We start from the raw sequence: 14,753 nt of genomic DNA, 5'->3' as shown, positions 1-14,753 counted from the left end.
TGCTGAAGCTCTGGCCCTATTACATAACAGAAAAAAATCAAAAAAGCGGGGAGGCAGTGGACTCGAAAAAACGCATATGCAACAAGAAAAAATAAAAGTATTATACACTGTAGTTTATGCTAGTGCCTGACTGGTACGTGGTCATGGCTGCTATTCAGTATTAGGTTAGTGCACATATGTCAGTTTCTGCTTATTTGCTAGCTGATACCCAGTGAAAGATTTAAGTGTCAGTCAATCATTTATATGTCACATGAAAGCACACAATGTACAACTGCAGCACAATGTGACCTCATCAGCTCCTCCAAACATATTCACTGTAAATTAGTCCTTTTTGCTTCTAAAAACACTGATGGCGGCTGTTTTATAATTGTCCATGTTTCTGGATTGTTCTGGTTATCCATGATTTTTGGTTATTGAATAATTTAACCCTATTTTTGAGTAACGTTCCTGCTGTTGTTTTAAAAATTAAATCCACCACAGACCCAGTGAAATCAATGATGTCATCAGAGATGTCAGCGGTGGTATCCTGGAAGCGAATTTAAATTTCCTTGAATAGCGAGGAAAGGATCCACCCTACTATCCCTCTAGCTGGCTAGGTGTTACCTTCCCATCTGAATGTAGAGCCCAACCGTAATGTTTTTTCGTAAATCAAACCATGCGTTTTTGTTGCCTGAATTTCACCAGCTATGCCTCAGTAGCCTGATCCTAACCATGTGCTTTTGCTGAGTTCCCGGCGTTGGTTCTGGCATCCTTGAATGTCAACAGAAGATGCAGAAAGATACCCAGGTTGACGTAATAGTCCACTGACAAAGCGTCGATTTGGAATGACAGTGTGTTGCTTGGTCACATATGTGTTGAAAAAAAAACTACCCAAAAAAATAATACTCTAGTTTAAAAGGTCAAAGCAACCACAAGTTGGCTCTGTCTTGTCTCTCCTGATGTCAAACCTGTATACATGGTGAATTTTGTAAAGAGCTGTCCCCCTTCTTAGTGTGTTAGTGTCACCTCCTCCTCTGTGACTGTGTGTGCGATGTCCTTGCTACATGTGGAGACTCACTCATGTGGAACAGATGGGCTATTCCATGTAAACCATCAGAAAACAAACAAATGATCATCAGATGCTCCATCCCCGCCATCAGCCATCACACTACGGCTTTCCCCCTCACTCCACCCAAACAATTCCCCAACTGCTGCTCGTTCTCCCCTCGGTCTGTCTGAATCCGTCCATCGTACTATCCTCTGCTCTGATGGCATTTTCTCTACCTCTTTTTTTCCCTCTGCCTTTTCTCCTCCCGGCTGTTTCCTGTCATTTCAAACTCAGAGCAGCTCTGGTCAATGTTCACTCGAAAACACATTGATGAAAATAAGGTCAAGCTGATATATCAGTTGAGTAAACAATTGGAAATATGTTATTAGTCTGACGTCTTATTGGAGAGTTTGGGTCTTCTGTCACAGTCTGACTGCTCTTTCTGACCAAACTAAAGCTTTAGAAGATACTTTGCCCTGAATGGACAATGAGCCAGGTCATTAATCCCCTTTGTCACCTTTGGCTCATCCAAAATTGTCACAACTTTTGTCAAAACTAAACAACAGAATCATTTATAGTTGAAAAAAATGTCAGCTGCAGCCCCAGTCCACAGTAAACAGTAACCAAACATTTTTCTCAAACATTGCAGAATCTCCACTTTGAATGCCTTTCTTCTCTCAGATAAACTGCCAATAATGATGGAGCTAAAAAATAAATTACTCTTTGGTAGATAAGAATCTAGCCATCTGTAAGCAAATACAGACTGAATACTAAAGAGAGAAACACTCCTTGAAGAATATGATGCTGACTGGAAGTTGAATCTAGCTTCTTTTGAACAAGTTTATAGCAAATGAAGGGAAATGCTGATACTAATACTTTCTAGATACCAGTCGTAGAGATGTCTTTCTTTTCCTTCTACGGAAATTACACCCACTAACCGTATTGCTGTGCAGAAGGAAGTGTGCATCTACTCATGGACAAGAGCCTTGAGTTAGTTAACTCAGTGGTGCTCGGTGAATACGCGCGTCCTTCTGCTTGGTAATATGGTTGGCGAGTGTAGTCACGTAGAGAGCAAATAGTTCCTACATGAAAATGTTTACAAGGTCTATGCTGTTGAGTTTTTGTGACTGCGATATATTAAGAATGCTTTGAGGGAATTTCTTGAGACTGAGCACAAATGTCCATTTATGCTTAAGGATAAACTGATTAGATTTTGGAGGTCAAATGTTAAGGTCACTGTGACCTTCTCTGTTTTATTCTTGTGAACAGGATATATCAAGAACACCATGAGAATCCTGTTAATTCATATTTCTCTTTAATTTTATTTCGTTTTTTTTCCTTTTTGTGCATGAGATTATATTGTTTGACTTTGTGTTTTTTTTCCCGGCCGTACTAATAAACTGCACCCATCCTTTAAAACTAATGCCACTGAAATTTGCAGAATGATTTCTCTTTGCTAAGATCCGAAATGATAATAAGAAAGAACATTTCAGAAGTGGACGACCCTAGCTGTCACATGATTTTTAATTAAAGGTTATAAATTAATAAAATTATGCATCAATCTCACATTAGCTTAGACACACCCCCCATGAGAAAAACTCCCAGGATTCATGCTACTCCTCCCTCGGCCCTCCCACAATGCCTCTCTGCTCTCACATACTTAACTTCCCTCCCTTTCATCTGTCATTTCCTCTCTTTCTTCCCTCTCTCTGGCATCTTACAGCACTTTTACTTACACTTTCTCCTCTTTTCCACTCATTGCGATCTGTGGCTATGTCTACATTGCTCCCTGGCTTCCACCCATCCCCGCTCCCTCCCAGTGTTTGTGTAGGTTCTGGACCGTATAGCTGTATTAATGGCACCTCTGGCATTAAACCGCTCTGTGCTACCTGTCACAGCTCTGTTTCTGCATCCCATCATTGCCAAAGCATCCCACTGACACTGTTTCGCTCATTATCGCAGGCCCCGGCCAACCGGCTCAGCTCAGCGTATTCACAACAACAATCCTGCCAGTGTTTTTGAGAGCTCAGGTCTTATGGAGCCTATTTACTGTATGTAAGTGTGACACATATAGAGCAGAGTGAAGAGGGTGCACTGAGGAGATCATTAGCAGCAGTCTGTGCAATGACAAAAGTAGCTGCCTCTTCGCCTGACGTCTAACTCTCTTGTTTGTGTGTGTTTGCATGTGTGGGTGTGTGTGTGTGTGTGCGCGCAGAACTCGAGTGCAGACCACCGTGTGAGGCTGGACCTGGGCCTGTGGGACAAGTTCAGCGAGCTGGCCACCAAGTGCATTATCAAGATCGTGGAATTTGCCAAACGAGTGCCTGGCTTCACAGCGCTGACCATCGCAGACCAGATCACGCTCCTGAAAGCTGCCTGCCTGGACATTCTGGTGGGTGCTGGTGCTTTTATTTTGGAGGAAAAAAGGAGTTGTGTAGGGAATAAGACTAGTCCTTCTGTTGTTGAAGTGACTGTGTTGTGGTGGCTTTTTTTTTCTTTGCCAAGTTGGTTGCAAGCTCAGCAAAATGGTTCCTGACATGCTGGAATCAGCAGCAGAAGTCTTTTAGCCAATCAAATTGTTTCTTTTTTTTTTTTCTTTTTACCAACAAGCTGTGAATGTAAAATATGCCCTAAATAATTAGATGGGTGGTTTCAGCATGAGATTGCTTCTATAAAAACGGGTATGCACCAAAACTCTGCACCAATACTGATGTTCAAAACAATTTGGCTAATAGTTTCTGTTTTTGATGATGTTTTTTATTTTGTTTATTTTGTTATTTATTCTTCATTTTGTGCCTGGGAAACAATGAAATAATCAGTGTAAAAAAATCTAATCCTATTTCATAAAAACTTATGAAACAAGTAGAACATGTTGCAGTTTATGAGTAGGGATGCACGGTAATATCGGCACATCATTGGTATTGGCAGATATTGGCTTTAAAATTAAATATTGGAATTGTCCAACATGCTGATTTCTGCCCATATCATAAACAGAAAGTGAACATGTACAAAACATCAACCCTAAACCAAAGTGTTTTTTCGTCTTTTACACAAGGAATGAATATACACTGAAAACCATTGTATTTCATGTATCCATCTGCTGATGGGCCATCACGATAAGAGCATGCATAATATGATGTTATTTCCAATACAGAAGAGACTTGATGATCACTAAAATTAGGTGGAAAAAATAATGGATATATTGATATTGGTAACAGTGTATCGGCCAAATGAGTTGTTATTTATCAGATATTGGCAAAAAAAATCCAATATTGTGCATCTCTGCCTACAAGGATGATGGGATTCATCATTATGAGAACTCGTGTGCGAGCAATTCTGTGGTCCAAGAACAAACCACAAATCAGAGGTAGAATTTTCCTTGACTTTATTCAAGAACAAACTTAAGAAAATTGGTGATATTGGTAAATGAGGCCCATACTAACTAATCAGAGGGTTAATAGTGTTAGTAGCTCTCCTCTGTAACACAGGGAACTTTGCTGCTTCAGAAATGGATGTAAAATCAAGCTCTGCATATACATCATTCTGAATAGTCTAAAGTAGCCATGGAGATCTGCAGTCTACTGAGAGCACTTTTCTAGTTAGTACTGTGTTTGATAGATATCGCTGCTTGAGCTCACAGAATGTCCCGTTATTTTGGAATCCTTAAATCTATACATTGGCCCAAAACGAAAAAAAAATACTTTTTCGGTCTTGGCATATGTTCACATTGCTGCTAAGTGCTCAGTGTTCCAGTCCCAGTCTTTTCCCTGCCTTTTTGTCTATATTAGTCATCATACACTGAACCAGTTTTCCTTTAACAAAGTAACTCAAATATACACAGTTTGGAAGCGTCCTCAGTAAACTCTAAAATATTCAGTAATGAGCTAAAAAGCTTCCCAGAACTGTTCACAGCAGAGACATAACACAGTTCTATATAAACACACCTCTTTAGCACATAGGGAGCTGTCTACTTCAATGTATTCTAATATTTATTTTCTCATTTCCCTGTTGTTCCTGTGTGTAAGAATCCATTAATTCATTTAGACTGTGTGGTGAGTCAATAGCCTCAGATCTCTGGGGGATTGGTGTGTTTAACCTCAAGCCCAGCTCCCATTAGACCAATCCTCCAACCTTATTGGATGACCTACTCCGCCGGCCAATGGAAGCAAGGAAGATCCGATTAATTGATCATGCCAGTCAATTCAATTCTTCATGTGGAGTAACTGTCTGTTGCGGAGATAAGATTACACACACACAAACATTTTTCAGCCTCTAATCTTTTTTGGGACACTAGTCTGCTTTTTATTTTTTATTTTTTAAACATTGGGCAGTCATTCGCTCTGCGTTTGTTCAGGACGCTGTGTGCGCTCTTGCGGCGGCTGAATGTTTGTTATTTAGGAGTTGTTAAGTAGAGCGATGTACTGTACTAATGTAGCCTCAGTAATGAGATGGAAAAAGGCAAATGGCTGTCTCTCTTCCTCTTCTGTCTCCGTCTTGCATCTTGCATCTGACATGCTCGGCTGTTGTGGGTTTTGGGGGGTGGAGTTGAGGGGGGGGGGGCAATGATTTGATTAACATTCATTGCTCAGAGGGAGAGGAAGGAAGAGAAAGTGGGAAGAAAATGATGACGGGCTTGTTATGTGTCATCTGGTCACAATTTGTAACCTGGACTATAACTCAGAGTTTAACTGTAGTAATATTAGTACATTGTTAGAAGTTCAGGTAGTGTAAAGGGTTTCAAGCGTTATTATTAGTTGCGGGGGAAAGAATCGATACAGCACACAATTGTGATATTTTGGGTGGCAATATTGTATTAATACACAGATGCCAAATATCTATTTTTCATGGTAGAAGTTATTAATATTGCAAATGTAAATGCTTTTCAGTCCACTAGATACATATTGCTGCAGTTTTTCCTTAATTCACAGTTGAAAAAGGTACTATATCACTATTTATTGCAATATGTTATCGCATTGCTTAGTGTATTCCAAACATTTAAGATAAGTATATAATATTTTATTGGGACCTAAGTATTGTGATAATATCGTATCATGGAGCCTCATAGTTATTATATCATCAATGACATCAATAGTGTCCCATGCTCCAAATGCGGTAAGAAAATGAACATTTTCATGTCAAAAGAAACTAAATACAGACTGCATTATCATATTGAGCAAATGAAGGCTTTAGCAATCTGCTTTTTGACTTGATGAAACCATTATACTATTAACCATAACTACAAGGTGGGCTGACGCATTATGTCCAGCACCCTAAAGCAAATTCACTTGCAACAACACTTATAAAGGCTTATGACTGAGTTACAAAGCATCGATAAATGATGTATTAACAACTAATAAAACCATAATAAAAGGTACCTCCTTACCATCACATGGTACACAAGTGGTAAATAAACTTTCCAACGGCGTCTCTCACTTGTTCTATTTTTCAGAGTAATTTAAGTGGACACTTTAACCCCAGTGTGCCTAACTAGTCACAGTGGAGACTACAGTTTTTGCATATGATGGAGCTGGCAGCAGCTGGCCTCTTGTCAGTTGCTAATTGTTCTGTGAATCAGCCAGCATGCTGTAGTAGAAACACCTGTCCATACTGTCTTATGTTCAGGGCTAATCCAGTTTTCTTTTGTTCTCTTCACCTCTTCATGAGGTGCAAAAATGCCAACGTCTGTATAATGTCACCACACAAACTGAATCCACTGATGTGTGACGGATGCTCACCCCGTGTTTGACGGACAGTTAGTTAACTGCTCTTTTTAATATTATGTAGCTTATTTCTTCATGGTATGAATTTGACCTTTAGTTTGATTCTTCAAAGAAAACTCAGAGAAAGGTGAACATGAATGCCCGCTCCTCCTCCAGTGTCTGGGACGACTTTGTGCTGTAACACTTAAAGACACATCTCAGGACCTTTTTCTTTCAGCTGCATCACCACATATCTACGATTATGTAACAGACAAAAATAGAAGCATGAATCCTTTTTACTGTGATGGAATATGCAAGTTTTTAAGTTGATTTTCACACTTCAGTTAAAGAAATGCAAATGAAACACATATAGAAAACTAAAACAGTAGTTTGTGATGTGCAAGTAATATTGGTTAAGGAGTGTAGATAAGGAGCCACATGCAAATGCACCTGCTGTTTTTACTGCAGTTTAGTGTTTTATTGGTTAAGTGAGTCAGTTTAATTACATTTTGTGCCATTTTCAAATAAAGCACCCTTTAGAGAGGATTTACAAAGACATTTGTCAGCTGAGTGGTTACAGTGCCCCTGCTTTGATTCTAGTCACAGTCTTTCTCTTGTTGCATATTCTGTCTGTATTTTTACTGTCAATTAAAAAAAAATGCAACAGTGCCCCCCAAAATCTTGTTTAAGTAGTGAAAACCCTTTATGAGTCACTTATTAACATTCAGAAGCAGTGCATTAAAGCTGGGGTAGGCAGAAATCTGTAAAAAGCAATAGAAAAACAAAAAACAGCAGAATTTAAAAATACACCATCCTCCTGCAGTTCTCCCCTCTCTGTTCAAAGCCCGTCCCACCAGACAACCAAGGTCATATGCACACCTTTTATACAGTAACCCAACATTTCCCATACATTCATTTATTGAATCCGCTTTAGTTGTAGAGTTGCATGGAGCTCATACGTTTACAGCGCCTTCTTTAGATCACAAATGAGACAAGAATTAGATGCTAGCTGCCCCATAGCCTCTCCGCCTCACTCCCTGCCACCGTGGACTGCTTCCCCAGAAGGAGAGCAGGCAGCAGTTCAGGAGACAGACCTTCGCTCAGTGGCTACAACTCCAATCCCCCCAACGCCAGGTTTCACAGCCGACTGGTGGGAGGGCAACCGCTGTGGTCACAGCAGCAACAGAAAGTTTATTAATCTGGCGCTGTGGTTTCCACTGGCTGGATGTGGATTTCTGAGGCTGCTGAATGCTGCCTGTTCATCTCCATGTAAGGTGGCCTGTAGTGGTGGGGAGTGAGGCAAGAGACATTATAGGTTTTATTTAATTACTGTCAGACTCTGTTTTTGATAAGTCCGTATTCTTGTGTGGGTTGCGTTGCAGTGTAGATAGTTGCTGCCAATGCTGGAATTAGGGCTGCAGAATTGATGGAATATTTGTCACGATCACAATTTTGACTTCCCATAGTTAAATGAACATGATCTACTTCGATATTGATGTTTAAAGTGAGTGCTCAGCTCATAGAAAACACTAGATATCAAAGATAGTGCTTCCTTAACCAACACCCAGCCTCCACTTTTGAAGAGCTCTCCGTAACGCGCACTCCCTGCAGCTGCAGTCTGTGAAAAACTTACATGAATGTTGCTATTGGAGACAGCAAAATAAAAATCGCACATCATCAACCATAATCATCCATTGTTTAGAAGTATTTTGGAAATAACATATCATATGCAAATAGTGCATGAGACCTGTGTCTGCGCAGCAAAGGAACCACATTAAAAAACACTACAGTCTGCATTACGATGAATGCCACAAAGAATAAAGTGCACGCGCATCTGCATTTGACAAACAACCAACAGGAACGCTGTCTCTCTCTGAAATGACCTGTGATTGGCCAAACTTTTGCATCACCGGCTAGATTCTCTAAAACCTGAAAACAGACCCAAGAGAAGGCGCACAAGTTAAGTTTTAACCCTAACCTTACAGCAGCTTTAAGATTAAAACACCTTTTTTAATATCTTAACATTTATAGCTTCAGACTAATTTAGTTTTACCAACTTCTTAAAACTGCATTATAACAAAAACAAAGGATGCACACGGTCTAAAGTATTTTACAACCTGACAACCCAAATGTTATTGTAATTACTGAATTATTACTGATATAAGTAATGAAACAGTATTTGTAAATACATATATTACTCATTATTTTTTTTAAGGGTGCCTATTTAGAAATTAGTAAATGCTCCCTGCAGCCTGATGCCCTTAGAGGACATGAAAAATGAGGGAGGAAGTGACATACAGGGCGATCTGCATTTTGGTGAGGAAATGTAACACAATGATTAATGCATGAAGATGCATATTTATGCGAGGTGTAAATGCAAAGTAGCTAAATCACATCCGGACACAGACACAACCTGGATGAATGAATGCTGATGAAAATGTGGATTAGTTTGCTGCACATGCTGTGTTTGTTATTCAGTGTATTTTAAACCGCCTCAGTTTCAGGGGCAGTGCAGTATTAATAGATGGATTTTTGGAGTTTGTATTGACTAAGTCATACTTGTCAGATGTGACAAAGAAGTGAAGTGAACTCCCAGGGACACAGAGGTGAGAAGTTGAAGGCCAGCTGTGATGACTTTCTGGCTCTCGCTCAGCCATCAACATCCGCTCACCAGCACATTTCTATGGTGAAGGGCGTAGATATTGTGCACAAGGGCTGGGTGAGGGAGTGTCAGAGGAAAGATCAAACACTATGTGTGTATATATGTGTGTGTGTGTGTGTGTGTGTGTGTGTGTGTGTGTGTGTGTGTGTGTGTGTGTGTGTGTGTGTGTGTGTGTGTGTCTGTGTCTAAGCGCGGGCCTGGCCAGCCGGTGCGAGTCACCGCCAGTAGCCATGTTTTATTCTGTTTCATGTTGCAGACACGCCTGCCACTCACTGTCAGAGCCAGCCCACTCAAATAGCTTCAAAGGCTACTGTAGGCTTCACATCCACCATCAGTTGCTTCATTAGGTGTACTCACATACACACACACACTCACACACACACTCACATGCAGTGCAGCAGGAGACCCAAAGGTTATTCTCTCTGAGCGTGTGGAAGGTCATTGTTTTGGTTGTGCCTGTTGTCTCTGATGCTCTTTAAGGGAAACTTGTTAGACCGTGTTCAGACTTCTGACATCGAGTCTCAGTCTAGAGTCTTCCTGCCCTGGGTAGCAGGTTATCATCAGTCATGGCGTGAAAATGAAAACCATCACAGTCACTTTTTGCATATTGGGTGGTAACATTTGCACACCAGTTCAATATTTTTGTGCATTTCTGTATTTACAGCTTTTGAGTTGCTAAGTAGCAGCAAATTTGGCAAAAATACAGGGGAAATTATACCATTAAGTGTTAGCCCTATTGGCATCAGGTCTTTTTTTTGCAAAAACCTCTTTTTTTCTGTGTTAATATATATTAATAAATATATAACTATTTATTTGGTTACAATGCAGTTATAAATGTTGATAATACATTAAGTTGTTGATAAATTAATCTTGGTTCAGATCCTCTCCAGTCCTCTTCCAGAAGTGCGTGATCATATGGTTAAATCCAGGGATGCTCAACTTGATTTACTTGGGGGCCACTAATGCAAAAAGACAGGAGGCCAGGGGCCAGTCGCAGTAGTCTCATACATGTTTCTAGGATTTTAGGGCATTTCTAGGATTTTAGGCCATATCTCACATTTTAGGACGTCTCTCAGATTTTGGGACATTTCCAGAATTTTAGGACATATCTCACATTTTAGGACGTTTCTCAGATTTTGGGACATTTCCACAATTTTAGTATATTTCTAAGATTTCTAGATATTCTCAGATTTTAGGACATTTCCAGGATTTTAAGATGTTTCTAGGATCTCAGGATATTAGGGGCTTAGAACCTTTTGATACTGTTTTATGCACACACCTTATACTAAAAGTACAAAAACAATTCCCAAGGTGAATCACTTTATTTTTATTGTGAGTTAGAAAATGGTTCAGGGGCCACCTGGCACCATATTGGGGGCCAGATTTGGCCCGCAGGCCATAAGTTGAGTATCACTGGTCTAATCAGTCAGTGGGATTTTTTACAACCTGGCAGTGATGATTTAAAACATTTCTGAAACATTTTCCACACTGACAATAGCCTGAGGAAAACACTCAATCTGTCACTTATTGCAATAAAAACTCCTCAACTTAAAGATGTTCCAAGTAAAACTCTATAAATCAACCCTCAATGTTATATCACAAGTTTCCTGTCCACTAATTCCCTGCTGACTAATCCTCTCGATGCCTTCCTTTCCCTGCTGTCAGATCCTGCGCATCTGTACGAGGTACACGCCCGACCAGGACACCATGACCTTTTCGGATGGGCTGACCCTCAACCGGACGCAGATGCACAATGCTGGCTTCGGCCCGCTCACCGACTTGGTGTTCACTTTTGCCAACCAGCTGCTGCCCATCGAGATGGACGACACGGAGACAGGCCTCCTCAGTGCCATCTGTCTCATCTCCGGAGGTGGGCGAGCTGGGGCAGAGCGCTGAGCATTTAGTGAGGGGAGGGGACAGCAGGAAAGAGGGACAGGATAAGAATGTAACTCAGAGAGAAAGGAAAGGACACAAACATTAGAGTAAAGCACTGAAATATTCGAGAATTGTTGTCACATGTTGCATATGAAGTAGTTCAACCAAAAGAGTTCTGTTCCTGTCTTAGTCTGGCATTTTAAAGTCTGATTTGAAAGGGAATGAATAAGGTTTGGGGGAAATAGCAGGAATGTCTCCAAGAGTCTGAGTGGGCATGCCAGCGTGCATGTTTGATTGACAGCTGAGGTGGGAGGGGAGGGAGAGACAAAGTAAACAAACTGTGTTAGTAGTGGTGTTTAAGAAAGGGAACGACATCATTTAGCATCTGAAATGACACATGTTGACCTTTGCAGGTGAGACTTGTCCAACAAGCTGAGGTGCAGAACGACATGTCAGTGCTAGACAAGGACGAGGCAATAGCTTTAAAGCTGTGGCTCTATTTGAGTCAAGTCACAGCTGCTGTCTTGCAGTTTGTCAGTGTAACCGTCGGCAGGTAAAGGTAGAACGGTGACAGCTGATAAGGCAAGACTATGTAACTTTAACAAGAAATAACACAATTTTCTCTCATAAATGAGAGGCTGAATTCATAAGCAGCCAAACATACCTTTGCTTGATTATACGATATATAATCTATACATTTTTTGCTGCTTCAGTCATAATTTTCCTGACTGGCCACTGCGTCAGCTGTGCAAAAGTTACACAGACTTGCGATCAAGCTGGTAACATTTATTTAAAAAAACAAACTTTTGGCGTATTTGCTGAAACTGTTCCATATACACACAGCATCAAATATAATAATAATAATAGATAATATGTGAAAAAAAAGTCATGTTTCTCTGCCTTCACTTTTGCCTTGAAGAGCTTGGAATGGCAATACTGCATGTGAACAAAAACAGACGAAAAACATGAAAACATCTGAGGTGAGAAATTGGCAGTGCAAAATCTTGATTCATATTTGATCAGCGCTGTTTAGTAGTTGTACATTACAAATCAAATCTGTGTGCTGTACTGGAAAAAAAAATCACTTGAACAGTATGTCTCATTTAAAAAGCAAAGATTTGAAACATCCCAGCATTTTAGTCCTTTTCAGTATCTTGTTAATCACCCTTTGACCCCTTAGAGTCAGCTAACGACCCCTTGGGGGCGCTCACCCTCAGGTTTGGAAATACTTTTGTAAAGTATCAGGTATCTGCAGCTTCAGCCAAAAAACATCAGTGTCTGTCTGCAAAATCCCATCACATTCTTTCATGCTGTCAGACAGATTTGTCAAATTAAAGGCTTTTTGCAGCCTGATTACATCATATATTTAGCATAAATTCTGATTTAAAGATATAAGCAGACTTGATAGTTTTGGAGTACATCAAGTGCAATGAATAAACTGATCCACTCTACATTACACCCATGCCTGACTGCTCTCCATTCAACATAGTCAGCCTGTATTGATTCCTCCAGATAAATATTGAGCGGAGCTGCAGCCCAGTTTGGGATGAAAGTAAGCCAGAATCCACAGGAGTCTGAAACCAGGTCAACCACAGGTTGCTATCAGTGAGGCAGCACTATCCTGACAGCCAAACACGGGGGGGAGCGCAGAGGAGAGAGGGCTGACGTACAGGTATGTCACAGCAGCGTCAGTTAGCTGAGTGGAATGTTTGAACTGCCCTCCCCGAGGAAATAAGCCTTCTCTGGTTGTTTTCCACCGAGATACCAGAGGCATGACTAACTCCCTCATGTCAGGCTACACACACATTCGCACACAAGTCTGTCCTTTTCCCCCTCACACACACACACGCTTTCAAAGTTTTACAGTATGTCCACCAAAAGTTCCACAGTTGTCACTATCACGCTCCTCTCTCCTCTCTACTTTTCATTTTCACCGGTGCTGAGGCTCAGTCACTGCCGGGGTTTCATTCAACAATATATATTTATATACTCAATCCCCAGAGACTCTGCAAATATTACAGACTCTTGCATAATCCACGGACAGTGTGAGCCACCTCTGATTGCATCTGTAATAATTACACACCTTGACTGCAGGTGCTGCAGCTGCGGATCTCTGTGCACACACTGCCATCTTCCGGCCTGATGGTGTAGTGCATGTTACCATTCAACCAGTCATTCCAAATTTGGTACAGAAATGTATTTGAAATGTCTTAAAACACGATAAGTCAAAGCATATCTTCAGAGTTTCCACAAATGATATAAATCCTGGAAAAGTCATGGAATTTCACAATCACATTTCCAGGCCTGGAAAAAGACATGGAATTAGTCATCATCACTGAAAGTTATGAAAAGATATGGGATTGTGGAAAAGAATCCACAGATATGCTACATCTGTACATTTCATATGAATTATATCAACATTTCTAAAGTGACATAGTGTATGGGCTGACTTTGTCATCAGGAGGTGGAGCGGATGGTGGATGGCGTGACACCAAGGCAAGCACCAAGCTGCAGACCTTTGTTCAAGACCAACAACCAACAAAAACAAAACTGTTTTTTGGAAACCATTGGCTATGTTTCTGCCAGGATAGTGTCACAAAAAGTAGTTGTTTTTTAATCAAGACATTGCTGCATTTCCTGAATTTTGCCCCAAAAACCGGGTGTTTTAAGCCAATACATGATCTATTCCTAACCATAACTATGTGTTAACCACAGCATTGTCGAAGTATAAAGAAAGGGAGAGTTTTAATGTATCTGCTACATAATAATGTACAAATGTAACATATCCGTTTGCAGTAACATACATTTATTCTGCAAATTGGGTTGCTGCTTTGTGTGACATCAAACTCATCGGAAAGTACGATGGAATACAACTTTATTGTCAGTTTACACCTAAATTCATTTTGCATCCTATGACAGCTCTGCTCAAGAATTTCTCACACAAATTAGACATAAAATTGCACAAGCAGCATTTTGCAGCACAGTGATTTTGTTTTAGCAATGGGATAGACAGACAGAAGTGGTGTGAAACAGACACACTATGTCTGACATTTTTATTTTGTTTGGTGCACATTTCACAGTATGCATTAAAACATAAAAAAAAAACGTAAAATTTTACTGTTTCTGGTTAATAGTAATGTACAAATGTTGCATAGCTGCATTTTGCAAAAATCTACAATGCCAGCATTTATTTTGGCCTTTGGGTTCACACTTAATACCTGCAAGAAAATAAATTACATTTGGTCTTTTTCACATTGCCTATAGCTAAACATGATGTATAATAAAGTCAGATAATAGCTATAAACATGATGAATGTAGCAGGAGACATCTGGAGTCAAAGGAAACTGCCAGCTTAAAGGTCCAAAACATTTTTTGATGGAGGGAATTTTTTCCAGCGCCTCTATTCCCAGAGCAGAGGTGCTCATGCATTTGACCACTGAGTCATCCTAATAATCACTGTGTGCAGAAAAGTGTTGCGTGAATAAGCACA

General features: G+C 40.3%; 1 protein-coding gene across 3 annotated transcripts in view; it reads left to right on the top strand.

The window, feature by feature from the left end:
• Positions 1-14,753, top strand: part of LOC121957629 (retinoic acid receptor beta-like) — a 195,594-nt gene that overhangs the window by 169,483 nt on the left and 11,358 nt on the right. For all 3 annotated transcript variants that reach the window (XM_088090241.1, XM_088090243.1, XM_042506318.2), the window contains 2 exons: positions 3,243-3,419; positions 11,054-11,258. In XM_088090241.1, the coding sequence (XP_087946367.1) occupies positions 3,243-3,419; positions 11,054-11,258 (382 nt within the window). The remainder of the gene's footprint in view (positions 1-3,242; positions 3,420-11,053; positions 11,259-14,753) is intronic.

The sequence above is a fragment of the Plectropomus leopardus genome, chromosome 17, assembly GCF_026936395.1.
Source record: "Plectropomus leopardus strain MGB_pleo_1.0 chromosome 17, ASM2693639v1, whole genome shotgun sequence".
Classification (NCBI taxonomy): domain Eukaryota; kingdom Metazoa; phylum Chordata; class Actinopteri; order Perciformes; family Serranidae; genus Plectropomus; species Plectropomus leopardus.
This window is presented reverse-complemented; position numbering and strand designations above follow the sequence as displayed.